At 51.5% G+C, this 27606-nt stretch overlaps 4 protein-coding genes across 4 annotated transcripts; 1 reads left to right on the top strand and 3 right to left on the bottom strand.

The window, feature by feature from the left end:
* Nucleotides 1-228: 228 nt before the first annotated feature.
* On the bottom strand, nucleotides 229-2791 carry SMDT1 (single-pass membrane protein with aspartate rich tail 1). The gene is made up of 3 exons (XM_030959777.1): nucleotides 2564-2791; nucleotides 1882-2022; nucleotides 229-522 (listed from the first exon to the last, which is right to left on the bottom strand). The coding sequence occupies exons 1-2, from the start codon at nucleotides 2717-2719 to the stop codon at nucleotides 1885-1887; spliced, it is 294 nt and encodes a 97-aa protein (XP_030815637.1). The 5' UTR covers nucleotides 2720-2791; the 3' UTR covers nucleotides 229-522; nucleotides 1882-1884.
* A 195-nt stretch (nucleotides 2792-2986) lies between these two features.
* On the bottom strand, nucleotides 2987-9727 carry PHETA2 (PH domain containing endocytic trafficking adaptor 2). Its single transcript, XM_030959776.1, has 3 exons — nucleotides 9282-9727; nucleotides 8224-8319; nucleotides 2987-7710 (listed from the first exon to the last, which is right to left on the bottom strand). The coding sequence occupies exon 3, from the start codon at nucleotides 7700-7702 to the stop codon at nucleotides 6902-6904; it is 801 nt and encodes a 266-aa protein (XP_030815636.1). The 5' UTR covers nucleotides 7703-7710; nucleotides 8224-8319; nucleotides 9282-9727; the 3' UTR covers nucleotides 2987-6901.
* Nucleotides 9728-9797: 70 nt separating this feature from the next.
* NAGA (alpha-N-acetylgalactosaminidase) lies at nucleotides 9798-15130 on the top strand. The gene is made up of 8 exons (XM_030959775.1): nucleotides 9798-10021; nucleotides 10377-10551; nucleotides 10694-10871; nucleotides 11151-11245; nucleotides 11913-12074; nucleotides 12534-12731; nucleotides 12934-13077; nucleotides 13337-15130. The coding sequence occupies exons 1-8, from the start codon at nucleotides 9852-9854 to the stop codon at nucleotides 13517-13519; spliced, it is 1305 nt and encodes a 434-aa protein (XP_030815635.1). The 5' UTR covers nucleotides 9798-9851; the 3' UTR covers nucleotides 13520-15130.
* An 864-nt stretch (nucleotides 15131-15994) lies between these two features.
* On the bottom strand, nucleotides 15995-25754 carry WBP2NL (WBP2 N-terminal like). The gene is made up of 8 exons (XM_030960978.1): nucleotides 25671-25754; nucleotides 22577-22685; nucleotides 21895-22030; nucleotides 20294-20386; nucleotides 19316-19504; nucleotides 18834-18953; nucleotides 18433-18509; nucleotides 15995-17553 (listed from the first exon to the last, which is right to left on the bottom strand). The coding sequence occupies exons 1-8, from the start codon at nucleotides 25727-25729 to the stop codon at nucleotides 17506-17508; spliced, it is 831 nt and encodes a 276-aa protein (XP_030816838.1). The 5' UTR covers nucleotides 25730-25754; the 3' UTR covers nucleotides 15995-17505.
* Between the last annotated feature and the right edge of the window lie 1852 nt (nucleotides 25755-27606).

The following is a 27606-nucleotide window of genomic DNA, read 5'->3' as shown; positions in this document are numbered from 1 at the left end:
TGCCATTGTCAATGTGCACTCCATTCTCTAACAGGGCTGTGTTGTGGGGCTGCTGCTTCCCCTAGGATTCCACATGTCCTGTGGACAAATACTGAGTTACTGAAAGGACTCAAAAGAGAAAATAAGCATGAGGAGAGCCTCCCTACTGGAACAGACATCCAGAGATAGAAAGGTTAAGACAGAATGCTAGGACATAGGCAAATAATGTATAAAAACACAGGACCAAAGTTGCACATGTCAATCTCTGGGTCTTTAATTAAGTGTTTCCCATGTTGCTAATTAAAGGCATCCCAAGCAGTCTTTGATGAGGTGAGCATGTGTGTGCAAGGATGCAGGGCCTATCAAGCACTTCCTTCAACCCTGATCTACAGATTTCCAGCATACAGAGATGTGCAGGACACTCACTGGCAAAAGGGGATACAAAGCCCCCTGTCCCCTTTGGGAAGGGCAAAACACAGGTGACAGATGTTGGAACCATTGTTTTGTCAATGGCTTTCTCCTTTCTGTTCTTCTGTTCCAGTGCTGCAAATAGAAAAAAAACAAGCTGTTACAGATACACTACTGAGCTGCAGTCTGCATTCTCCTCCCAAAACTACACAAGATGGGGTTTACATAAAAGGAGTTAACAACAGGCCAGTGCAGTCTTTGCAATCTTTTAAGTCTTAGCTTTTAGCTGCACAATGCATGCTGGAAAACCCCTTTATCAACTAGAATACATCCACCAAACTGACTATAAATCTACATTATTTTCAACAACTTATCTTAAAACAGTTTCTTTGTTCTATAAAGAATCAAATACACCCAAACTCAAATCTTTACACAAGAGCAAGCTAAACAGAATAATAGAAAATGGGAGAAAGTGTAGCACAGTGCAGATAAAGGTGAATTATTTCCATTCTTCCTTTCTGCAATGAGTCTGAATGGTCCAGCTACTCCAGAGATCAGTGTTGTAACACCCAGCAGACAGTTTGTTCTGATGGGTTCTGGAATGCTCTTAAATTGTTCACCTATACCAGAATTTTGGACAGTGCATGATTCTGTTTTAAAAGAGTCATTCTGTGAGTTAGGAGAAGACTTTTAAACAGGTAAACAAGTAGAACAAAATCATGGAATCGTTTGGGTTGGAAAAGACCTTCAAGTTCATTGAGTCTCAGTTGTTAACCCAGTACTGCCAAGTCCACTGCTAAACCATGTCCGTAAGTGTCTCATCTACACCTCCTCTAAGTACCTCCAGGGCATGTGACTCCACCACTTCCCTGGGCAGCCTGCTCCAATGCTGGACAACCCTTTCCCTGAAGAAATGTTTCCTAATATCCAATCTAAACCTCTCCTAGCACAACCTGAAGCTATTTCCTCTTGTCCTGTTGCTTGTTATTTGGGAAAAGAGACTGAACCCTACCTGGCTGCAGCCTCCTTTCAGGTAGTTGTAGAGAGTGATAAGCTCTCCCCTGAGCCTTCTTTTCACCAGGCTAACACAGGCCCAGCTCCCTCAGCCACTCCTCATAGCAGGTGTGCTTCAGACTTCTCAGCAGCTCTGCTGTCCTTTGGGTGTGTAATGTAGGAACACTGAAGTCTCTCTGTTGTCTACAGTAGAGACCCTCACTGACTACATTTTATTTCTGATTCAGCTGGCAAGATCTAAAACACCATCCCTTTTTCCAGTCTTTAGGAAATGCCTGGCATGGAGATTGTACAGATACCAGTCTGGCCTACTCTGGTACGAAACAAAAAAGTTCATAGCCAAAGGCATATCCATGTTTAACTGCAAGTATATCTTTTAAGCTGTTGCTGGCTGTATTTCCTTGTCTGAGATTCTCCTCCCTGCCCCAAGCCAAACGGGAAGCACAAATAATTAGATTGCTGGTGTAGTTAATGACATACCCTTTAATCATCATCATCGTCATCCTCTGGGACAAAGATATCATGTTCTTCAAGTAAGGCTGCAAAGTTCTTACTGATCTGAGTGCCAACATACAGGAAAGGGATCACGACGCTGAACACTCTGAGGAGGCCGAAGGGCGTCTGCAAGGAGTCGATTGTAAAAAGTGGATCTTTACATCCAAGCAAGTGGCACTTTGGCTGAACCGGCGCACTGCCGGCTCCCCAGGCGCGCGGTGGGCCCGGGAAGCGGCCCGCAGAACGATTTGCGTCCCCAGTGCCAAGCCCCGGTCACCGCACCGCGCTTTATGATCCTATTTATTACAGTGTTACAAACACTCCCGCACCAGCGAGCGGGCAGGGAACACCCGTGGCTTAGGGAGGGGGAGGCGGTCGCCGGTGACAAAGGGCGGCGCGTAGGCGGGTATTGATCTCCCCCTTGCAGCGCTGCCTGGCTAGGGGGGACGCGGGGGACACGGGCCCGGGGAGCCCCGCAGGCTCGGGGGCCGCTCCCGTCTCCGTCTCGCTGCCCAACACTTCCGCATCCCCGCCCGCAGCCCCCCGCTCATTGGTCCCACGCACTGTCACTCACTTCCACGACCCCGCCCACAGCAGCTGCGCCAGCACCGATTGGCCACTGCTGCCGCCCGTCGCTGCCGCCTCCGCCCGCTCGCCCCTCACTCACCTTAACCGGCTTGGGCAAAATGGCGCCGCTGCGGGTGACGGTGGCGCCCCGGGAGGGCACCAGCGGCACGGCCGGGGCCCGGCCCGGCCCGGCCCAGCCCGCATGCCCCGAGCGAGCCACGGTGGCCGCCAGGAGCCGCCCGGCTGCCGCTGCCATCGTCCCGCCTGCCCCGAGCCGCGGCCCAGCCCAGGCGCCACCTGGGATCTCGCGAGGCTTGTGGGGAGGCGGTGCTGCCGGCACTGCGCATGCGCGGTGCGAGGCCGCGCCCCGAGAGCTGGGGCTGTTTCTCGGTGCCCTGGGGGATGGAGGGAGGGCTGGGGCCGTCCCCCGCCGCCTCCCGGTAAGGGGAAACCGGGCCGGGGGAATGGCCAGGCCCTGCTGACACGCCCAGGGGCTTCACGGCTCCATTAACAGCGCACGGACTACAAATCAAACCGGTTTATTCGGCTCGCGGCATAAAATACAAACTCTAAACAATGTAATGGGATGCGTAATACAAGTTCCGTGTGTAAAATAAACTCTAAACAATGTAATGCAATGTATAATACAAGTTCCGCGTGTAAAACAGAGGCGCATGCAAAACCATCTCCTAAAACAGGGAACACGCCCTACCTAAAACAGAAGCACTTGGAAAGGCAGGATTCGCTCGTAGTGTTTTCTAGGTAATTGTGCAGAGAGAACACGAGTTTGGTGCTGCTGGTGAAAGATGCCCCCGTGCCTTTCAGTGGGGCTTTTTTTCAGCTTCTCTGCAAAGGCAGCCGAGAGAGGTAACATTGAGGGGTAGCTCCCCCAGGCACTGTTAGTGCAATAGCTACTGTAACACAAAACGCCTTATCTTGGTCATGATTGTCCACCCCATGGCTAAGACCGGCCACGGGTCAAACCTTCAGGTTACTCTTCACCTGGACTCAGTGGAAAACAGCACAGTTTTCCAAGAAAAAAAAAAAAAAAAGAAAAAGATGTGCAGAAATTATGTATCACGGGCTGAAATCTGAAATGCCAGCCAGCCTCGGTGTAAGGATTTAATCAACTATTTTAGCAGGACTGGGAGCCCTTCCTGGCACAGCTCACAAAGGCCATGTCAGAATTGCCCTTCCTCTTTCAATTTCTTTTAAAATTTAGCACCTTGCTCTCATCACTTGTACTCGAAAGAAAACCCTTAGAAAAGGATCTTAGTTCAGTACTTCAAGAAAAGTACCCATTAACTTCAGTGTTCAGCTCCCCCTTTGCCTAGGAACCTCTTTAGATGGACATTCTCTATTTTTAAAAATAAAAAGGGAAAGTGGAGACAGGAGGTGAAACAGTCCAAACGTGAACGACTGGAGAAAAACCCTGGGTGGCAATCAGCCTTACTTTGCTGCCAGGGACAATGTGCAGTGAAAACTCTGCCTTTCCTGTAACAACCTCTGCCTGCAGGAAGACAGACAGGCTGCTCCATTAGCCAGCTGAATGTTCAACCCCAGGAAGCTGAAATCCTGACCTCCTGCCTGGGGGCTGGTTCAAAGGCACTGCCAGCACAAGCAGCTCAGCTGGGCTGGCTCTATAGCCCCATCTCTGAGGAGGCAGGGCAGCACTCAGGGGCTTCCTGCCTAATGAAGCAAGTGGCAGTGGTCATTAAAAATCCTGTACTCCTATACAAATTTGGGTAAGGCTCCAACATGGCTGCTACAACAGTGGGAGGGTGAGGAAACCCTGATCAAGCCCTTCCAAAGACCCAGGCATGGATGGCTGGGCTGAACATAAATGTGGATCGGGATTCAGCCATTTTCTTGTCAGCACTGCAGAATAAAACACAGAATGATTCCAAACGTGATCAGGCGGGAAGCAGAGCGCAGTGCCTCATTTGCAGGATTTGGGATTTAGCTGGGATGTGGGCTAACGCAAAGGTAGGTAGCGTGGAAATTGTGCCGTTTGAATGGGACAGATTAAAGCATTAAATATAAGCTCTTTAGTAGTGTTACGAGCACAATCCCAGCTTATTAAAACACACTAAGCTTCTTAAAAGTGAAACTGCCCTTAAATGAAGAATACTGTCTCAGTTTCAGTTCTGACAGAACTGGCTTTGTTAATTTATCTTCCCTTTCAAGTCACTCCCAATTCTTGGGTCTCATGTAGGAACTGCCACTACATTTTGATTTGTTTTGGAAGTTGAGTCTTTACTGTCAATCTGCCTTATGTTAATCTGAGACATCAGGAATATTCTCTCTGTATTACATTAAAAAAACATAACCACAGGAAAATGCTTGACAAATTTGACCTTGGTCCCAAAATACCCATGCTCAGAGCAAGGAGGCACCAGGTAGTGCAATCCCCTGATGCTGCTGTCCTGGCATGGGAAAAGGGACACATTTGCAGCCAGGAATGCTGCAGCACCCAACTTCTCAAGCAGCAGGATAGGGAGACAGAAATGGCCCCTACGTCCAACCAGCTAAGCTGCTGAGGAAGCCAGGGCCTGGCCCCATGGCCACCTGCTCCCAATTTTTCTGAACTGTTTTCATGAAAGCCGAACAAAAATAATCCTCCCAAACTTGAAGAGCCTTGCTGTGAAGTAATACAACCACGATCTGGAGAGGACTGGATTCTGTTACTCACAAGTGAAGGTTACATTCTCACTGCCCAAAGTCATTTGTAAGATCTAAGGTCTAATATACCATCGAGCTATAATTAGGCAGGAGGCTCGAAGCTCATCATCCAGAACTACCAGAGACATATTTTAAAAGGCACCAAGAGTTAACAGAATTAATTTGATTTCTGCATTGGCTATCTCTACAAGCTATTGCAAAGTGGGAAGCTGTGTGGGTCTAAGTCCAGAAAGGTTCCAGCCAGTCATGATCTGAAATGGGCTTTTGCTCTCCTAGCAAAGCTCTTTAATAAAAAAGGACAATAAAAACAGGTTTAACATTTTCAGATGGGAAGCATGCAACTAGATAAGGGAGATTTTTAAACCCCATCCCAAGGGTGTTCTAGTCCCTGGACTTGGCACCCACCTACTTGTACCGTGTGCCTTGTGGCCAAGGTTTGTGACCTACTGATGGACAAGTCTGTTTCCACAGTGAGGTGACAGGCATGCCCTCCCTGCAGCCCTCCCAGCCCGCTGGGAGGACAGGATGTGCTGCAGAGATCAGCCAAGCAATGCTGACGTGAAATCAGAGGGAAGCGCCGGCAGGCCGGGTGCAGGCTTGGTAGAAGGCAACGACATGGCTCTGACACTGGAGAGGCAAGCCTGGACACTGCCAACACCCATAACTCACTCCCACACCTTCACTTCTCCTGCTGAGACCAGGCCTCTCTCCCTCCCCACCCTTCAAAGCCTCTCCTCCAACTGTGCAGCACTGCCAGGAGCTGGGCAGAGCCACAGCACTGAGAGAGGCCCTGCAGGAGTGTGGCTCTGGACACCCTCTTGGGCAAGCAGCCCATGAGCTGATTGAGCCCTTTATGGCACTTTGCAGGGGCTGTGGTCTAAACAAAGGCTGAGAAGTTTACTCCTGCCCAGGCAAAGAGGCTTTAGCATCCCTGTACAGGAAAAGGGAAACCTTGTGCTAGAGATATTAGCAGGCTTGGTTACCGCTTGACAGAGTCCAGATCAGCCCTGGGGTGCTCCTGGTGTCCTTCTGAGGCTTCAGGCCAAGTTCTGTGTCTCCATTTCAGGCTTGCTGCTGAGTATGAGCACATAAAGAGACTGTTGCAAGACCATGATATCCACATCCTGAAGGATTTAGCTGAAAGAAGGGTTAGTGCAGATGAAATTAAAAAAACTATGCAAAAGCCCCAGCTGCTGGGCCAGCAACAGCTGCAGAGGCTCACATGTCCTGTAGTGAGAGAGGCACAAGGCTGGAGGCACGCGCCGGGGGCAGTGGCCTGTCAGAGGCACTTCACAAGAGCCCAGCCTTATCTGCAACAAAAGAACAAAGGCAGAAGGACTTTGGCAGAAGAACACAGACAGTAATAAGCACTGACCAAAAGCAAACTTCCACACTGAGAAACAAAAAAACAAAAGTGGTGAAGGAGAGGTAGGGGTGAAACACCGTGTCAGGACAGCAAGTGGCCAAGCCTGTTGGCTGAGGTTCATTGCTGATTTGGGCAGCTCCTATTTCCAGCAGAGAGAGTTTAAGTAAAGGTGGCTCCCCTGGCGTTGCACACTCTCCAGCTGTATAAAGCCTCATGGAAATTAAATGTGAGGTTTAGAGATTTGAGTCCCTCCCAAGTGAAGCATACACACATCATACTCAGCCACTCAGGAGGGCAGGGGGCAAGCAGTGTCCCTCACTTCACTCTTCCTGCAAGCAGGACAGGCTGCCAGGCATCAGCTGGCCAGTGACTTGTGTCCTGTGCCCCCAGTCACGGGTGTCCCCTCTTCTGCCTCTCCTGCCACTCCCGTCTCAGCACTGCGATCTCCTGCCCGTACCAGTTGTGCAGCTTGGAGAAGCAGATGGTTTCTGGTGGTACTGGGCTCTCCAGCATGGCTGGTGAGAGGCCAGGTGCTGGGGATCCTGTGGCACTGCTGGCGGCCGAGCGCCGGCGTGGAGGCAGGGGCGGGGGCTTCGTTTGCCCTCCATCGTGGTCAGGGCAGGTGGCTCCACCGGCAACACAACCACCACTACTCCATGTGGAGTAGCCATTCTCCAGGGTGGTGGGCTTCTCCTGGAGAGGCTGCAAGGCAGGGTTGGAGAGATGCCTCTTCCTGCCAGAGGAGGAGGATCTCCGTGGAGACTTACGGCAAGCAGCCAAGCTCTTGCAGGCCTCCTCCAGCTGCTTCTCCAGCTCCCTCACCACCAGCCGCATGTAGTCGAAGCTGGCCCGTGAGAGCGCCTTCACCCAGGCCTCCATGGCAGCCTGCCCGTCAGCCACCAGCACATAGGCCCTGGCACCAGCGTCATCAAAGCGGATGGCAAAGGCAAACTCCTCAGCGGCCTCGCACAGCTCCACGGTGCAGCCCTCCAGGACCACCAGCCCCATGGGCTCCCGGCTCTCCCGCTCCTCGAAGTAGAAGAGGAGGTTGCCCTTGAGGACGAACCAGCGGCGCTGGTAGGAGGTGCCATGGTGGTGGTGCCGCTCCACCCGCTTGCGCAGAAAGCCGGTGTGGTCAGCAGGCGAGTCGCAGGTGGCGTAGTGGGCCACGCTCCGCTCATTCAGCTTCATCGCCCCACCTAGCAGCAGAGGAGAGAGGGGGAAGAGGTTGTCTTGGTGTGAGGAGCATGTCACAGGCCTCAGTAGAAGAGGCCTGATCCTGCTCCCAGGGAAAAGCAGCGCCCACTGATACAGGACAACATCTAACCCAGCAGGTACCCCTACAAAGGGCGGGCTGGTTCCTCACTGCTGCAAAGAGGGGGTCACTACCAGAGCCTCACCAGCCAGACACCTGCCTTCCCTGTGAATGCCAACGCCGCTGTTTAATTTCTTACTCCATAAGTGACCTACTTTGCTGATTTTTAATGGGGCACATCAAAGAAATTTGCCTCTCTGCCTGCGAGGCACTCATTTTGCTTTCTATTAGAAGGCAGGATAAGGAGAGTGTTTCAGACCCAAGGGCTCTGGAACTTACACTTCTATCCCCTTTCCCTACTCCCTGTCTCCATGCAGGACCACCCACCCACACGGCCCTCCTGGAAGAACTCCCAGCTCCAGCAGGTTCACCAGCAGTGGGGTGCAAGATGCCGTACCAGCTGTGCAGGTCAGACTGCAAACCCTCGCTGTCTTCGTTGGCCAGGCTGCTCCCTAGCCAAGGGTGTCTGAGGCTTTGGCGTGATGAGCACCATCTTTGATGGAGGAAAAAGATCAAGAAAAAGGAGTTATGAACCAGAACAGTTTGGGACTGACAGAGCTACAAGCTGTGTCACTCCCACCTCAGAAATCCAGAGTCCTCAGTGCAGGCAAGCCGCACTGGGAACTGGGATAGCAAAACTGGGAGAACATGCACTTGCTTCAAAGGGTGAGCCCTATCCCAGCTCAGGCCAGTGCTCCTGTGGGTTTGTTTTCTAGCTCCTGGGTTTGTTTTGGGTTTATTAAAAGAAAAAACGAAATGTTTTGCAGAAGCTGTCACTGCCCCATTTGTGGAGGCTCTTTGGTAGGCGACTCAGCAAGTCAAGGAGGACAGAGCCTTGAGGGGCAGAGCAGCACAAACCTTTGTGGATTGCTCAATTGCAAAAGGATTTCCAACCGCTAAAACTCCACACATAGAAATAAGTAGAAAACAAACCACAGCCACCACTCCCAGGACAGATCTGGGCGTTAGGAGCTCCCCACTGCTGAGCAACATCCAGAATCCCTCCCGGAGCCCCTCTCTCCCATCAGGGCTTGTGGGGCACGGCTGAGGACATGGGGGCACGGACCCCCGCTGAAAAATGCCCAAGACCCCGACCAGACACAAGGAAAGGCTGTTCCCTGGAGGCACTCTGCCCTGAGCAGCTTCCAGCCTGGCACACTCAGGCTGCGGACAGCCGGGGCAGCGCAGGCCGGGCCTGATGCGGGGGGGCTGCGGGGGTCCCACGTGTGCCGTGCTGGGCTCTGTCTTTGTGTGCGGGCGCATGGGGCTGCGTATCTTTGTGAGTGCCTGTGCCCCTCCGTGGGTGACTTCGTCGTGTGGCTGCGATCCCCGCGGCCCCGCCGCCGCTCCCGCCCCACCGCCGCCCTGCCCCGGCCCGGCCCCGGCGCCACCTGGCCCTGGCCCAGCGCCTCCCCTGCGACGGCGGGACCCCGGCCCCTGCCCGGCCCGCCTCACCTCCGGCCGCTGCTGCTCGGCGGTGCGGACCAGCCCGGCCCTGCCGCGGCCGGGCGGGGAAGGCTCCTGCGGCCGCCGGGGCCGTCCCGCCGCGCCGGCAGCACCGCCCCGCCGGCGGCCAGGGGGGAGCGGGGGGGCCGGGACACCGCAGCCAGATCGGAGCCGCGTCCCCCCGCACCCCTTCGCTCAGCCCGACACCTCTGCGGGGTCACAACCTGGGGGGGACCTAAACCCCCGCTCCGAGTCACTGTGGGGTGCAGCAGGCACGGGGGCAGCGGTGATAGTTGCCAGCAACGGGGTGCAGCTGCAGTGGGGTGCAGTACGGGCTGGGCGCAGTGCTGATGGGCACCAGCTACCGTAGTGGGGTGCAGCACGGACAGGGTGCAGCTGGGGGAGCGATGTTAATGGGGCGGCACGGCTGCGGCTGCAGTACCGGCGGGGCGGGGCGCGGCGGCTGCGGGCGGGCGGGCGGGAAGGAGGCGTGGGCGGTCCGTCAGCTGATGCGGACGGCATCATGTGAGAGGGGCCGGGCCGGGAGAACCGCTCTGTGCCGCGGCGGTAGCAGCAGCGATGGAGGCGGTGGTACTGAGCGGGCTGGCCCTGGCGCTGGCTCTGGCGCTGCCGCTGCCCTCCGTGGCCCTGGAGAACGGGCTGGCGCGCACTCCCCCCATGGGCTGGATGTCCTGGGAGAGGTTCCGCTGCAACGTGGACTGCCAGGCGGATCCCCACAACTGCATCAGGTCAGTGGATGGGGCTCGGTCAGGTCGAACTTCAGGCCCGGGATGGCTCTGGCACCGTCTGCGTCCCTGGGACCCCGCGGTGGATGGTGCGTGAGAGGCTCAGATGCCCCGGTGCTGGGCCGGGGAGCCCCCAGGGCTGAAGGATGTGGCCAGGCTTATCGGCAGCCAGGAAACACTTCCCCCTCGGTGAGGTCAATAAACACGGATAGGGTTTAAATGGGAGCGCTGGAGACTCTCCTATGGCCCGGACCAGCCCTCCAGAGCCCCCAGTTAACCCCAAATCCCTCTGCCTACCTCACCTGCTGAGGCACGAGGGTCGGAGTGTCTCAGCCTGCCGTGCCTCCTCAATCCACAGCGAGCAGCTCTTCTTCGAGATGGCAGACCGGCTGGCAGAGGATGGCTGGAGGGAGCTGGGCTATGAGTACATCAACATTGATGACTGCTGGTCTGCCAAGCAGCGGGATGCGGCCGGACAGCTGGTTCCCGACCCCAAGAGATTTCCCAGCGGAATTAAGGCTCTGGCTGACTATGTGAGTGCGTGCTGGGGGCTACTGGGGATCTCTGTCCCCATGCCGGTATGGTGGGAGAGCTGGGAAGGAAAGGAGGACTCTGGTGCCTGGGAGACACCTTGGATCCCTTCATTTGCTCCTTGCAGCTCTGTTCTCCTCACAGGTCCATGCCAGGGGCCTGAAGCTGGGCATTTATGGTGACCTGGGCATCTTCACCTGTGGGGGCTACCCAGGCACCACGTTGGAAAACGTGAAGCAGGATGCCCAGACCTTTGCAGCGTGGGGTGTGGACATGCTGAAGCTGGATGGGTGCTACTCGTCCGCAGAGGAGCAGGCAAAGGGTAAAAGTTCACCAGCCTCTGGCATTCCTTTCCATGCTGCTTGGGGTGGGGCAGCTGGCCCTCTGCAGCAACACTGGGCCAGCCAGTTCTTCCCTTGTGCCTCCTATTGCAACTGTTGGGAACAGAGGCGGGAGTTTGTGTGCCCTGGAGCTGGTGTAAAGAAGGAAGCCAGGCTAGCCTGGTATTCCCCATGCTGGGTGGGCTGGGACAAAGGCTGCTGCTGGGACCTGGGCTGCTGCCAGCCACCCCCTTCACTGGTTGTCATCTTCTCTCCCTAAGGATACCCAGAAATGGCGAGGGCCTTGAACGCCACAGGCCGCCCCATTGTCTACTCCTGCAGCTGGCCAGCATATCAGGGGGGTCTTCCCCCCAAGGTAAGGGTTTTCCCATCTGTTGGCAAGTTCCCATGTTCCCTGTGCCCTGGGGGAGCTCTTGCTGGAGCACCAGGAGCAGGATGTTACACCTCACTTAATTTTCCACCCTTGGATGGTGCTGCAGATCCCAGAGGGAATGTGGCCTTCCTGCCAGGCACCTGGGGACACTTGGGGGTCCCAATACGGCTAGGTGATGGGAGTTTGTGGGAAGAAGGCTCTGGAGCATATCCTCTCCACCCTAATCAGATGGTGTGGGGTTGGTCCTGACAGTCTTCTTGTGAAACAGTCTTGTCTGGTTTCAGTGCTTGAAATAGGATAATCTTCCTAGTATATGTTTCTCGAGAATTGGTTGCTCTCACATATTTCCTCTTTTCACTTTTTGAGTCAGTTCTGAGCTGCTCTCATTCTTGTACCTGATAAGTTATCAGATTTCCCCATGGCCTCTGTGGTTAGACATCCTCTAGCACTGGGGTGTGCCCAGACATAGTGGGATATGGCTCAGTCTTACCTCCTTACCCTTCCCTCCTTGCCCTTCTCCAGATTCCTCTGTCTTCACACACTTGCTGGACAGTGCAGCTCTCAATAGTTCAAAAGTGCTGCCCCTGCCTCCCCCACCTAGCAGAATAGCTCTTTTTTGTCTCCTGCCTGACACTGTTCTCCTTGTCAGGTGAACTACAGCATCCTGGCAGAGATCTGCAACCTGTGGCGTAACTATGACGACATCCAGGACTCCTGGGAGAGTGTCCTTTCCATCGTGGACTGGTTCTTCACAAACCAGGACGTGCTGCAGCCGGCAGCTGGCCCTGGCCACTGGAACGACCCGGACATGGTGTGGCTGGGTGATGGGTGCTTTGACCCTGTCTGGGGATGAGCATCTCCAGGGATCCCCCTCTAGGGGCAGGGCAAAGGAAGAGCTCCAGGAGCAGGAGCGCTGTTGTTGCAGAGGCAAAGCTGGCGTTGCCCTTGGCTAAGATGTGGGAAAAGCCACTGTGGTTGCAGTGAACCCTTCACCACTCTAATCTACCTCTCAAGTTCTTCAGGTGTTCTTGTCCTTCCCTGCACAGCCTTAGGGCAAATAGTGCTGAAGCAAAGGGTATTAATGAGTGTATGTTGCTAGCAGGGATGAGATCTCCTATGGCAGTGGTGGACTACTTAAGGGGAAGCAAAAGTGTGTGAGGTTTCCCTTGTGCATTCCCTCCCAGCAGGAAGCAGCATCACCACGGGTGACAAGCAGACAAGTTTCTAACCTTTTTCTGCTACTTCCATATTTTTGTTGTCTCCCCTCCAGCTCATCATTGGAAACTTTGGCCTTAGCTTCGAGCAGTCACGCTCCCAAATGGCTTTGTGGACAGTGATGGCAGCTCCCCTCCTCATGTCCACGGATCTCCGCACCATCTCCCCCAGTGCCAAGGAGATCCTGCAGAACCGCCTGATGATCCAGATCAACCAGGACCCCCTGGGAATCCAGGGGCGCAGGATTGTCAAGGTTAGGGGGAAAGCAGATGCATTTGGGAGAGCAGACAAGAGTAGCACAGAGCATCAGAGTAAGGAGGGAGAGGGAAGCGATGCAGAGAAACAGGAGCAAGAGAGCTGTGGGAGTTGTGGGCCTGCTGGTGTAGCAGCCCCACAGGGCAAAGTCAGAATTCTGTTACACTGTTCCTGCCTCACCCACCTATCCCCACCCCTAGGAGAAATCCCAGATCGAGGTGTTTCTGCGCCCACTGTCGCGGGCTGCCAGCGCCCTCGTGTTCTTCAGCCGGAGGACAGACATGCCCTTCCGCTACACCACCAGCCTGGCCAAGCTCCACTTCCCTGAGGATGCTGTGTATGAGGTGAGCCCCACTGACACACTGCATAGCAGGGCAGTCCCATGGCACATGGATCCCCCTCTTCCCAGATCTCTATGTGATCTGGGAGGGTGAGAGGGAGTACTCTCACTCCCTGCCTCTGGGATAAAGGGGCAGCTGCCCACTGGGTCACTCTTCTGTTGCCCACTACTGTGCCCTTTCCTGGTATTCCATGTCCGTGACCACAGCTGGACCCCAAGATGAAAGGTCTGGAATTGCTGGTAGCTCCATCTCTCTCTTTCAGGTACAAGACGTGTATGTCGGGAAGATCGTTGGGGCCTTAAGAACAGCAGACAACTTCTCAGTGGTTATTAACCCCTCGGGGGTGGTGATGTGGTATCTCCGTCCCATGGCACTCCCGCTACAACCCTGGCATGTTGCCAGACAGCAAGCCCCTGGTGAGGGTTTCTACCCAGCCCTCCTGTGACAGGGCCCAGTGGCTGTGGACCAGTGCCAGGGTGAACTGTGAGACCCCAAGGCACGTGGCTCTTCACTGCACAAGTGCCTTTTGCTGGTGAGCCCAGCAGTGCTGGGCAGTGACCATCCCCTGGTACCAGCTTCATGATGTCTGCTCTGTCTGCATAAACCAGGAATTCTTGTTAGCTGCTGCCTAAGGGTGTGCAGAGCATAGTGCCTTGGTGATTGCAAAGCCTTTTGAGATCCTCCTGTGGAAGATGCCATACAAGTAGAGTCCACCACTACTGAAGTTTGTCAGCTCTGACACCTGAGAACTTCATTGCTTTGAGCTGGTTACTACTGGATGCTGCAGGGGTTGTTTGAACTACACTTGTAGAAAGGCATTGGGTGCTTTAGTATCTCCTAGGGTTGAGACATCCCCTTTTCCCTTTTCCCCCAGGAGTGTGATGGCATTAACCTCAAGGATCAGACTTGGTCACCTTCTTTCTTTTGATATAATCAGCTTGGTTTAGAATAAGGAGCCGCCAGCTGGGCTGCATCCCTCCCACGTATCCCCACCAGGACCAAGAGCTCTTGGAGGCACAATGGCCCTGCGCAGTGAGGCTTTGGCCTCTAGAATCCTGCTGCCAGGATTCTAGAGGCCAGCACTACTGCATCTTAGTGTGTGTGCTAGCATTGTATTAAAGCCCTTCTGGTAGAAGTTTACAGGTAGAGAAGAGCAAAAATCTCTATGAGCCATGCAGGACCCCAGGAGCCATGCTGTGGTACACACCAAAACCTGCAGAGCCATAGCACTTTGTGTAGGAGTGCTGGCAGGAAGATGCTGATACTCAGTTGAGGTAGTCTTTTGGGTTGGGAGTTGGTCACAGATGCCTCCAAGCTGAAAGCTGCATCCTTCTTTCTCTAGAAGGAAATTTCTGCTAAAAGGAGGATCAGATCCTACTTCAGCAGGCTGAAAACTCAGGGTATCTCAGGGAAAGGCTTCTTCTCCCAAGGGCCCTTGCATCCACAGCTCTATCCTGAGGAGGAACCTGCACTAATAAACTGGAAGTGAGTGTCAGGACACTCTAAAGCCCTTAACTGCTTCACCTTCATAGAGCAGACTACCCATGGAAGAGTTCTAGGTGACACAAGATTAAGCCTCAGACTGGGGAAATACCACATTTTAGTTTAGGAAAAAAAATTCTCTATTTCTATTCAGCTGTGGGATGGTTCCTTGTCATCTGTCCACTGTGGTTCCTGAAGGACCAAATGGTTGATTCTGGATCCTTCCAGAAACTTTCTCTGAGGTGCAGGGTCAAGATACTGAACGCTTGCAGTTCTAATAAGGGAGGACTTGCCAACAAAACAAGGAGCTGGCTTTGTTCTTGGGGAGTGATTGAGGTAAATTGATTGAAATAAAGTGAAGTAGATCATAGACTGTTTCATGTGTTGCTAGCGATACCTGCTTGGTTAATGTAGGATTACAGTGTCATTACCTCAGGAACAACTGTGCTAGGAAATAGAACTGGTTTCTGTCACAGACATATTTTATGAAAAATCCTTTTGTTAGGATCTTTTCTCCTGAAAAGCTGAGAGGCCTCAGAAACAAAATGTAAACAAGAACTGTCTGCTGCTGTGGAATGCAACAGGTGCAGCTTTGATTGGTCTCATGTGGTTGTTTTTAATTAATGGCCAATCACAGTCCAGCTGTCTTGGACTCTGGTCAGTCACAAGATTTTGTTATCATTCCTTCCTTTCTTTTCTAGCCTTCTGATGAAATCCTTCTTTCTATTCTTTTAGTATAGTTTTAATATATCATTTTCTTTTAATGTTATATATATAATTATATATATATTATATATATAATAAAATAATAAATCAGCCTTCTGAAACATGGAGTCAAGATTCTCGTCTCTTCCCTCGAGCTGGGACCCTTGCGAACACCACCACAGGTTTCCTGTCAGAAACTGCACTGATGCAGAGTAGGAAATGGCTTTCCAGTAGTTACATCATGTTCAGCAGGGTAGCAGCATTCCTTGACACAACAGTCTAGAGCCAAGTGCCATTTTCCTTATTATATGTTTATTTTTCCATTGCTGGAAAAAAAATTGCTGCCAAGGAGTTTCTTTTAAGGACTTTAAAGGCCTCCCCTCTGGTGTAATGTACATAGAAGAGGTGCTGTGAATGCAGCTGTAATGAGCAGCAGCGTGGTGACACGGCCCGTGCTACAAGCAGTGACGAGACAGGAACATGTGCCACTTCTGGACCTGGGCATAACCACAGGCCCCAGCCACCCTTCCCAGGCAGCAACGGGATAAGCCCCACTTTCTTCACTCCCCCCAGTTACTTGACTCCAGGTCTAGCTTAGCCACATCCCAGGGAGAGAGATGTACTGACGCACAAGTGACCCAAGGGAACAGCAGCAGTGGCTGTAGCTCATTCCAGCCTTCTGTGGAGTATGCAAGAATTAAGGTCAACACAACACACACACACACCACTGAACTGGCAGATAAAGGTATCAACACTCCTGTATTAAAGTGCAATTTAAAAAGTTACAAACATTCATGGTTGATTTTTTTTTAAATACAGAGTTGTTAGAGTATCTTTAAGAAAAAGTGTTTATAGATGAGGAAACTCACTTCCCCCCACGTGGAACTGCTTTAAGAATTCATTCTTTTAAGTTGTGCAAACCTGACTTGCAGGTGAGCCCTGCCATACAGGGAAGTAAGAGGGGAAACACTCCTTTCCCCTCCTTGTGAAAGTAGGGAGGCTGTAGGAAGAAGTACAGTCACCCTATTAGGATAAAGGTAAGGAATCACAAGGGTGTCCACCAGACTAGAGACTCTTCAGAGCAGGTTTAACTTCACTATGTCCTAAGGAAAAAGGAGAGGTTGTGGCTGAGCAGCCAGAATCTCTGCAAGAGAGCCAAGCACTGGAAACTCCCATCCAGACAGCAACTCCCAGCCGAGGGCACTGCACCTGTGAGCAACCAGCTGTGGCATTACAGTGCCCACCTGCCCACGCTGCTCAGGTGTGGGCACACACAGCCTGGCTCCAGCAGCTGAAGGAAAAGATGAAGGCCAGTCTTCCCCGGTGGAGGTAGCACTCAGCACAAGTTTGCTCAGCAGAGGGAGCCAGGGCTACAGGACTTGTCTCCTGACAAGGCTACTGCCAGGCCATCTGCTAATGTAACATATTCTGCTCCAAGGCAGGCCGGCAGCCTCCTGTGCAGCACTTGACTCCATTAGGCTGCTTGACACAGGATCCTTGCACAGATATGAGGCCTGCTTGGACAGGGAAAAGACAGACTGATCCTCAGGCCTGCCAGTCTACGAGCTCACTGCCCTGAGGCACACCTTTGTGTGCTCCTCTATTCAATGGCTACAAAGACAGGTTGATTAGGACCCATCCCCTTCCCTCTTTCGTAACCAAATGCTTCAGCATCTCTTCGAATGCACTTCCCAAGGTCATGACCCCTCAACTGTTAGTCCAGAATGCCACACACTTCCAATACAATACAGCATGTCCAAAGTCCCATCTCACACTGAACTGCCCTAGAATTTAAGGACATTTAACACCTTTCTAGGGCACCAGAGGATCTGTGCAGGGAACCTCATAGCTCTCTACACCTTTTCTCCTGGATGGTGCTTCAGAAGTCAAAAGTTTGGCATTCCAAGTTGTTTCACTCCAATAAGATCCCAGAGCCTTCACATTTTAGTCGTAGATTTGTCATGTGATACAGTTTAATAAGTCCATCTCTCTCCTCAAGCCAATGGCAGGGCAAAAGGTTAGTCCTCTGACCCCATGAGATAAAGCAAGTAAGTAGGAAAGTGCTGCTGTCCTGCCTTGTGTTGCCACTGTCTCAATGTTTAATGAGGGCAGGTGCTCAGCTGCCCAGCTCTATATCTATTGCAGAGAAACAGAGATCTAGAGATATGCTAACTTGAGGGGTATTAACAGCCAAGTTGTCTTCAGGGAGAGCGAATGTGGGAGGCTGGCTGCAATTTCCTTCTGCTAGTTGTTCTTCTTATCCTCAGGAGGTGCATAAGGAGGTGGCTGATCCTGGAAAGAGATGCAGTAGAGTCAACAACCATGCTTGTTTTATACCAGCTCTTTCCAGGCATTCCCAGGCTTGGCTCACCAGAAATGAGTGCCCTGCAGTGAGCTACAGACAGAACCAAGTTCTAGGATTTAAGCTGTCATTTCATCACACCATTCCTCTCTAGTATCAGCTGTGTTCCACGACACATGCTGTCTCCATAACATTTCTAGGAAAAGTCCCCTCAAAACCAGGTAACAAATGGTTTACTTCAAATGGACCATTTAGTCTGTTTTAAATGCCATTCTCCCTTTCTTTCCAGGGCTTTGTCCCTGTTGAAGCTCATAGCTCTGACCCAGCAGACAGCAAACCCTGGGCTGAGGGCCAGCTTTGCTCCATCAGCCTCCAGCCTGCCAGAGCCAAACAAGGCAGTGAGGGGCACAGCCAGACTGCCATGTACCAGATGGAGGTTACAGACAACCTACTGCCTGCCACTGACTGAACAGTAAGAGACCTCCCTGTCCTTGTGCAGCCCAGAAAGAAAGCAAAACAGAAACCCACATGCCATCATCCTTAAGTGACCTATCCTTTAACTCCCCTCATTTTCAGGCCCAATGGATGCAGAGAGCTCTGTGTTTTCTCTGTGCCCATGCAAGTCTGTTATGCCTTTAGGAATAAGACAGGAAGCAAATGCCTGTTAATGGATCAATCTTAAGGCCTTCCTCCTTTCCTGACTAAAAACTTCACCAGTTTTCCTCATGGGAGCCTCCCTCCCACAAAAATGCATACTTTTTGTGCATGCTCAACATGAAGGTACACTAGACTTTGTAAGAAAGCAAAGCACCATCTCTGCTAGTGCCAGAGGAGGGAGTATGGACATGAAGACCAGGCATGGCACTCACCATGGGCATGTACACATTGTGTGGGTTGGCAGGGTTGTAATATGCACTGGAAGCCGCTTCCATGGCCTTACTGCCTCCTGGAAAGGAAGGAAAAGAAGCCACCTTAAATATCTGAGGCAATGGCCCTAGCCCCAGAGCCTTCTCCCCAGCTTCACCTCTTCCAAGGAGGCAACAAAGGCCCAAGGAGCCAAGAGGAACTGCAGCAAGCTGGGTTAGAACTCAGAGCAGCTCAGGAAAGCTGGCTAGGGCTGACCATAAGCTGTGCAGTGCAAGGCAGAGCAGCTCCCTGCAGAAGACTTGGAGCTCTTGCAACAACAGCTTCTTCATCCCATGCCACCCTCAGCCCAAGCCCCCAGGCACCCTGTTCACCCAGACCCTGGCACCTGCCCAGTCCCATTTACCTGGCATTCCTGGGCTCACCCAGGCTGGGGGAGCTGAGGATCCTGCAGGAGGTGCCCCAGAGTAGGGTGGTGGGGGCGGCATGTACACGGGGTTTATGTTTGGAAGTGGTGGGTAAATACCTGAAAAACACAACACCAGGTGGGACAGAGAGCTCACAGGCCTGACAGCACATTAGCTGGGACAAGAACAGTGGTAAGGGAAGCTCTCCAGGCTTGGCAGGGATGCAGACAGATTTGATGATTTGCTAATGACTGTCATGTCAGCAGACAATCATTCTCTACCAAGCAGCAGCACAACTTGCAAACCACATTTTCATGTAGTTAGAACTAAAGTGACACATGGCTGTGACCAACAGCACATGACAGATTTCTGCAAGGACAAGGGTCCTTGATGGAGACAAAACTACAGCAACCCCCACTGTACCACTGTCACTTCTTCACAGCTAACATCAGAGCCAGTCAGCACTGCACAGCTTGCAAACCTGGAGTCTGGGCGTAGGGGTAGCCCATGGGCTGTGGAGCCGGTCCGTAGGCGCTCCCTGGAGGCGGTGCATAGGGGTAGGCTCCGTTCGGGGGCGGAGGGGCCGCGTAGCCCCCGGGAACAGGGGCGTATCCTCCGGGAACAGGGGCGTATCCATAGCCAGGGCTCTGCAGAGGAACCCCACTGGAAGCTAAGGAACACACGTTTAGTAAGCCAGATATCTTTTCTGAAAACTGTAGAGAATAAAATGAAAGTAGTCCTGTTAATGCAGCACTGTTTCCCCTTATGTAGATTCACTATATAGTCCTGGCATAGTACTGAGCCTGAAAAGCATTAGTCACAGAGTGCTGGAGGAAATCAGCTGCAAAAATACAACCTCACAGGTCCCAGTCCCACCACAGAGCTCCCACTGCTTGAATGAAACACCACTCTAAAGCAAGTAGCAGTACAGCGTGCTTTCATTTTTTTAAATATACTTTTGTTCTGAAAACAAGTATATTTTAAAACACACATTTTTTTAAAAAAGAAAACTTCATCAGGAAAAGAGTTCTTGTTCCTCCATTTGAAAATTTTAAAAAGAAATTGTTTTTCAAAACTCATTTTTCCCCTCTCCAAATGTGCACGCTAGCTTTCCCCATCTTAATGCACTAGTTTAGAACTGAGCTGACAGCAGCTAAGTGAAGCAATTTTTCACCATCACATATTTCAACTTTTTTCCAGTAGAAATAAGGCTCTGTAGAAAAATGTGGTCCACCTCAGAAGCCCAAACCCCAGAACATTCTGACTGCACAAAGCACTAAGAAGAAACAAAGCAAAAGGATTGAAAGGGAAACCAAAAGCTCCCCTGAAAAGAGAAAAAAATACTCTGCTGTGGAAGAGAGCCTAGGGTACCCCTCTTCCCATGAAGTTCAGAACAAGCACAATTTGCTTACTAGCTCAGCCAGCCATGGGGGAACCAGAGGATCTGAAAATCCCTTACCACTAGAAGCAGCTTTCATCATCAGCTGTCCAAACTCAATGGCTCCTCCACTGTTGAAAGTCAGTTTAAATGTCCCCTGCCCTTCCCAGCCACCTAGGAGAGAGAATTAGAATTGAATCCAAGCCAGCAAAATTTTGTAGTTCAATTATTATTTTATGCTTCAATTATTATTCTGTTTATACTTCAGTTATTATTTTCTTCTTTATTTCAAAACTATTTTGCATCCTAGTACAAGCAGGAGTCATGGCACTGCCATCAGATGTCCCCCAAAATAATATCTCAAGAGAATCAAGAATTTATTGTTCTATCCTTTGAAAGGCACGGTCATGTAGAAGCAGCCTACTCTAGATACAAGGCTGTTTTGTTCTATCCTGAAAGGTTTAATGGAACCTAATAAAGAACACTGTAAAGATGGAACATTTATTTCACTGAGGATATTAACTGAAAGCCTTCAGATGAAAGCCCTCAAGTTTTATTGATATCCTCAGTGAACTACAGATCAGGATCTGCAAGTCAAGCCAGGATTTAAATCAAATGCAACATCTTTAATCTAACTGACACATAGAAGCTCTGACAGATTGTTAAATGCTGAGGTATAAAAGCAATTTCTCAGGGAAAAAAATCAAGTAGGCAATGTCTTGCAAGGCAAGTAAGAGTGCTTTGTTTTCCTAGGACTTTTTGGGATTTGGTGGATTTTTTTGGTGGAGGGTGCTTTGAGTTTTAGTGTTTTTAACAAAAAATAGGTGTCATTTCAATATAAGATTTATCTTCCTTGTCTAACAATTAAATTAGTATCAAGAGAGATAATCTCTTGGGGACAAAGTAGAAATAAAGTATAGAAATATAACAAAAGAGTCCATCATGGATAAAGTAATTCCTTTGGAGATTCACCTCTATCAAATCACTGTCTTAGTATGACTTCAGCCCAAGAAAGTGGGCTGATCCACAATCCACTTTAAAACATTGTTACAAACAGAAAGCAAAAAGAATAAACACTTCAGATGCCATGAAAATGCACATGAAAGGGCTGAAGAGCGAAGAAATTTGAACCAAAAGCCATGTTTCCAATCCCTGTTTATCTTTTGCAATTCCCCATGTGGTCATAAACACGTCTGTTAAGTGTTACTGTGCCTTCATGATCAAATTGGGATCAAAGCTAAATCACTGATGGACAGCAGACTCCCAGATCCATGCAAACCATACCCAAGGGGCTCCTGACTTCCAAAAAACCAAAAGTGGATGCTATTTCTAATTCTGTGTATCAATAGGGTTAGTAAATGACCAAGGCACCAGTCCATGCTTTCAGGTCAAAGGAAAACAAGCACATCGGGAAAGTGAGTAAACATGATACACAAAGCAAGACAGAAGTTAAAGAATCACACAGAACTCATCCTGGGCAAGTCAGTCCCGGGCCTGAGGGCAGAAGTAACATGGCAGCAGTGCCCTGAAGTGCAGGAGAGGGGAGTGAGCCCAGTGTGGACACACCAGCTATACCACCACAGCTACTCTGCCATTCCTGTGCACATAAGCTGGTCTGGTGCTCAGCAAAAATGGTCTGTGATGCTTGGGAAGAGCTCAATCTGCACAGCACTGGCACGTACCTCCAGCCTCAGCCTGGATCTGCCCCTTGATGTAATTGGCAGAGAAAACGGGCTGCTCGATGGAGCATCCTTTCACCAAATAGAACGGCATCATGAAGGACAGCATAGGATCCTTGCCCTTGGACACAAAGATCATCTGCAAGACAGCAGGGAATGCTTCTGAATTACTTGAGCTCCATAGAGAGAGTGATGATGGAGGTCTCACTGTATCAGCATCCAAAAAGAGGGTGACTTCACCTCTAGTATGAGTATGCATTGAATTATTTCATAGCTTTAACACTGGGGATCCCCAACAGAATTGATGGCACATGGTTCACTGACCTGAAGCATGTACAATCCAATATAATAAACCACCTAAATCACACCTGTACATTTACTGAGTTTACTGCTCTGATTTTTAAGGATAATCTATGAGAGTCTGCAAAGAAAGCATCATTGACTGACACACTGTATTAAATATATTCTCTAGACAGTGATTTCCAGGACTGCATGTGCTTTTATAGGTGATTGGGATTGTGGCATAGGTATGGACTATCCCATTTCCACCTTTCCTTCTCCTGTGTAGAGCTGTCAGTGGTCCCTTCCACAACAAAAATCCCTTCTTCTATCATCAACTAGGTTTCTGGTTTAAAGTTTACAAGATGCCTTGAGAAAGAAGCAACCCTGCTGGCATCAGACTTACCCTGTAAGGGGTGAGATACAGCATTCCTTTTTTGGTGCCTTTGAAGATTTCAGGCTTGCCTGTCACGTCACTGAAGGAGAGCTCCACATCTTTGCACTGTTTGAGGACACTGCAGGAAGAAATCAGACGGATTGGAGAGACAAACTTGGTGACAGCTCTGACACATACCCTCATCACACAGGGCAGGGAAGAGCACAGCAGAACTCTGAGTATTATCCTGAAGTCCTGCTATGGGCTCCACCATTTTGACTTTAAACAGAGAGGGATGATTTATGCAGACTGGAAGAATCCATCCTCTCATCTCAGACAAGCCCTGCCCCTCCTTCAACAAGGGCACCTTTAATATAGAGGGGGGTCTCTGTCTCCAAAGGTGTCAGACTGAGGAATTCCACTCTACACACCAAGACCCTCAGCCCAAAGATCAGGGCACAGAAAGGGCTGAGGTGTCAGAAACCATCCCCTTGATGCCAAGGTGTAATCTCAGAGCATTCCTCCCTCCCCAGCCCATGCTCAAATCAAGCCCACTGCACTGGAAAACAGCACTGCTGTGACACCACAGCCACTGCGCAAACTGAGGAAGTGGCTGCACTGAAAGCCTCAGTGCTGACCCTGCCTGACTTGAGCAAGCTTTTGTAGTAAACAGTACCACGTTAAGGAATGGAGCAATGAGTCAGCAGGGTCAGCAATAAAGATATTATCATTGGAGATCTACGGGAACATTAGCAGAGTTTCCCAATGACACAAACCCAGATGAGGATTGTGAATGCTGCAGGGTCAGGGCTATAGAGCTGCATGAAAAATTAAATATATTTTCAAAAAAAATGAGTTATCTTGGGAAAGCATGTCACTGAGTCTATGGTGCAGATCTAAACATACCACATAGTAAGAAAATCTGCAGAATAAACAAAGGAACCTTGAGGGTGATGAACCTTCAGCGTGTTACAGTGGCAGAAGACTCCAAGGTGTTTTATGGTTCAAGAGCATGACAAAGTGACAAAACCCTAAACAAACACAAGCCTGAATGGGCTGGATCTAAAATAACCCTTATGAATTCTACTCAGCATACTGTAGAAGTCAAATAAAGTCAGGAAACTGTGCAATTATTTGGGGAAGGGAGGAATCTTCAGGGCCACCATATGGAAAAACCACCAAAAGCCCTATAGTCTCAGGTAGCTTGCTCTTTAGGGAAGAGAAGAACACTGTAGATGTATATGAAAAATGCAGCTACCCAAGAATAAAGATGTTGAAAAGTCTAGCTTTGATGAGAAAAAACAACCTGACCAAGAAATCCTACTGGGACATTACTTCACAGCTGAGCCAGATGGAGATTCTCAGACTGGCTGGAAGGGACAGATTCATGAGACAGCAGAGCTCTTTCCATTTCCAAAATGCAAGGGGGAAACACATATTCTAAGCTAAATACAACCAACTTTTTGACAGCTTTAATCTTACCAGAACACTCCCTCAATCATGTCTTGTAGCAGCATTTCACATAATTTTGCCTCACTGGGAAGAATTTCTATGCAGTCATTGAAATGTTTACTGCTTTGCAGCTACTCACACAAGCAAATAACATGCAGCCACACCACGGAGAGTAATGAGGCTGCTGAACCAGTCTGCACCTGCATGCCTGTCCAGGGCTGTCACAGAGGCCGTGCACCCTGTGGAGCCACACTGCCCTCACTTGTGACTGAGCAGCACCTCAAAGAATGTATGGTTTTATGATCTCAAGCTAATGTTAAGGCTTGGAAGGGACCTTAAAGATTACCTGGTCCCAACCTCCCTGCCATGGTCACCTTCCAGTTTGCTCAAGGCATTATCCAATCCAGCTTTGAACACTGCCAAGGCTGGGGCATCCACAGCTCATCTGGGCAACCCGTTCCAGTGCCTCACCACCCTCAGAGTAAAGAATTTCTTCCTAATGTTTAGCCTAAATGTCCCCTCTTTCAGCTTGTACCCCTTCCTCCTTGTCCTAGCACTGCAGCTCCTGTCCAGTCCCTCTGTGCCTTCCCTGTGGGTCTTGTTCAGATACTGGAAGGTTGCAGTGCAGTCTCCACCCAACTTTCTCTTCTCCAGGCTGAACAGCCCCAATGTTCTCAGCTTGCCTTCATAGAGGAAGTGCTTCATTCCTCTTACCAACTTTGCGGCCTCCTCTGGACTTGCTCCAACAGTTTCATATCCTTCTTCTGCTGGGGACCCCAGAGCTGGATGCAGCACTGCAGGTGAGGTCACACCAGAGGGGAATACAGAGGTAGAACCACCTCCCTTGACCATCTGCCCACGCTGGTTTTGGTGCAGCCCAGGATTCAAAGGATAGAGAAATCTCCTTTAACGTGAGCTCAACATGTCAGAGGACCCTCCTGACTGAAGTATTAGGAGTCATCTCCAAAGTCAACACAAGATGGAGCATATTGTTCGAGTGTAATTTTCCTATTGATCACCAGACCCAAACCAACTCCTTTGATCCTTTTACTTCGATCCTTTACTGGGCCTCGGGTTTCTAGGATTTCTCGTGCCAGGATGCTGGGAGCACCCAGCAGGGCCGACCTGAAGCCCAAGTCTGTTCAGCTGGTCGGTCAATCCCCGCTCGGGGCGAGGGCAGGCCTCGAGCAGCCGGCTGTGCTTCCATGGAGAGGCGCTTCTCCCGCAGAGGAACTCTGAATTCAAGTTCCTCACTTACGAATTCAAGTGACCAAGACTCCCACCTTAAACAGTCTCTGCCTCTCTGCCGTCACTAAGTGCATGACCTTACAAACCCCAACTCCGTGACTTTTACAAGCGATGGTAGGCGCAGTCTTCACCCAGGATACCAGATAGAGCGGCTTTAAGGACCCCCGAGCTTCCGCGGTGAAGTCGGGGCAGCTGTACGGACTCCAGCCAAGCCTGCTCCCCACTGACCGCCCCAGCCCGCCCCCGCCCTGCCAGGGAGCCCTTCAGTAACGCAGACGCCCGGCCAGGCCGGGCCGAGCCGGGCCTGCGCGGACGGGCAGGAAACGGGGGTCATCCCAGCGGGAACCTCCCACCACCAGGCCCCGCCGTCCCGGCCCTGCTGAGGGGACAGGGGGCAAGGATAACCCGCCCGGGCCCCCGGTACCTCTCGGCATTGGGGATGACGACACCACCCCCCTGCGAGTGATTCCTGTTCAGCGCCATCTTTGCCCCGCCGGCCCCGCCCCTGACCCGGTGACGGCAGTGACGTCACATCCAGCCCGGCCCCGCCCCGGGGCCGCGTTCCCGCTGGCCCCGCCCCCCGCGGCGCGCGCGAGGCGGAAGTTAGCGGGAAGCGAGGCGGAAGTGAGAGGCGGTGCCGCGTCCGTTTAATGGCGGCCGGTGGCTCTGAGGGGCGGCCTCGCCCGGCCCCTCCTGGCCCCGCCGCGCGCCGCGCCGCGCAACGAACCACAGACACTGGTGCCTACATGCAGCCCCGCTCGCTCCTCTGACTCTCTGTGCTCAGTGCAACCACGCCTGTTCGGTGGAATTTGTCCAGGATTTGCCGTGCTTGGCAAAGTTCTTCTGGCGAACGGCTTTTGTGCTGAACAGCTTGTGAGCCTCCGAATGCGCTGAGCGGGCCAGTCTGGTGTAAGGTTTAGACTCTTCCCCTCTACAGCATCACTCGGGATATCTCGGGGAACAGCTGACTTGCTGTGGCCTGGAACATCAGCTGGTGGCGCTCCATTCAGAGTTTTCCCAGCTTATCCATTCACAGAGGCTTCTTCCCAACAGTTTCTCCCGTTGTCATGCCGCGTGGGATTTTTTTTTTTTTTTGTATTTGCCGTTTGTAGACTTCCTGGTAGGATATCGGCATGAGCAGATGGCAGTGAGGAGTACCTGAGCGGGTTTTTCTCACAAGCTTTTACAGGTCCTTTAAAAGTAGTCTATGATCCAACAAGAAATTACAGAGCAGGGTGTAAAAACCACGTTATTACAAAGAAATAAAAATTCCTAAATCTATAGGGCAAAACACACAACCTTGTCCTTGAAATCCACTGTACAGGCAAAGGAAAGTCTCTCTCTTCTATTGTGTGGGTCTGCTTTGCTTTCTTTAAGCAGGGCAGCATTGTGTCTCTGCCCCAACCCTTGGCTGGGCCCAAAAGTCATAAAGATTACTATTCTGTAGCCCAGGGTGAAGGGATGGGACGTGGCTTCGTGCTTCAGTGCTGTGAAGAAGCAGAGCCCTGGCAGTGTCTTTGACGAGGTTCATGTCTTTGATGTCCTGGGGCTGAGCAGGGCCGGCCGTGTGGCAGCATGGGTGGCAGCATGGGTGGCAGCGTGGCCGGATGGTTTCTGCAGGGGTCCATGGTATGGCTGCTGGCACCAGTGGCAAGGCTCCTGCTCCCTGCAGAACAGAGGAGCCTGGTGCAGGGGGAGGGTGTGCAAGGCTGCAGGCACACACTGCACACAGGAACACCAGGAGCTGTGAACGTGGGTGGGGAAAGGACGCGGAAGTGCTGGAATGGCCCTCACGTCCCAGTGCTGCTGAGAATGGCTGATTTGCGTGGACAGGTGGGAGTGAGAGTGAAGAGGACCTTTGCTTTGCACCAGAGAAAGCCACAAGATGGACACACACTCCTGACGGTTTTGCTAAGGCTTGGAGAACCCCATTGCCAGCCCCGGCCCCCACACAGCTCCATCAACCAACATCAAGTTTGACTTGAGTCCTCCTCTGCTGCTCATTTGCTGTTTCCTTCCTCCTCCCTCCAGTGCCAGCCTTTCCCAACCCCATCCCAAGCCCTGCACTTCCCCCTGCTGGGTGCCAGGCCATGGCATTCCATGTGTGCGTTTTAAGTGTGGCTGGCAACTCTCCTGGAGGGGACAGCCCCTGCCAGCCGCGTGACAGGCAGAGACAGGCACACACTGCCAGCCTCAGGACATCTCTGGTCTTCTCCCCTCCTTGCTTCTGCCCAGGCAGCCCTGACACTTTTGACCTCACTCTGGGACACCCAGAAAACAGCTGACACACCAGCTAGACACAAGCATGTGGTCTTCAGTGAAGCTGTGCCTCTTTCTGCTCACACCTTCCCTCCCCATCC

The sequence above is a fragment of the Camarhynchus parvulus genome, chromosome 1A, assembly GCF_901933205.1.
Source record: "Camarhynchus parvulus chromosome 1A, STF_HiC, whole genome shotgun sequence".
NCBI lineage: Eukaryota > Metazoa > Chordata > Aves > Passeriformes > Thraupidae > Camarhynchus > Camarhynchus parvulus.
The sequence above is the reverse complement of the archived record's forward strand: the minus strand, read 5'-3'. Positions and strand labels throughout refer to the sequence as shown.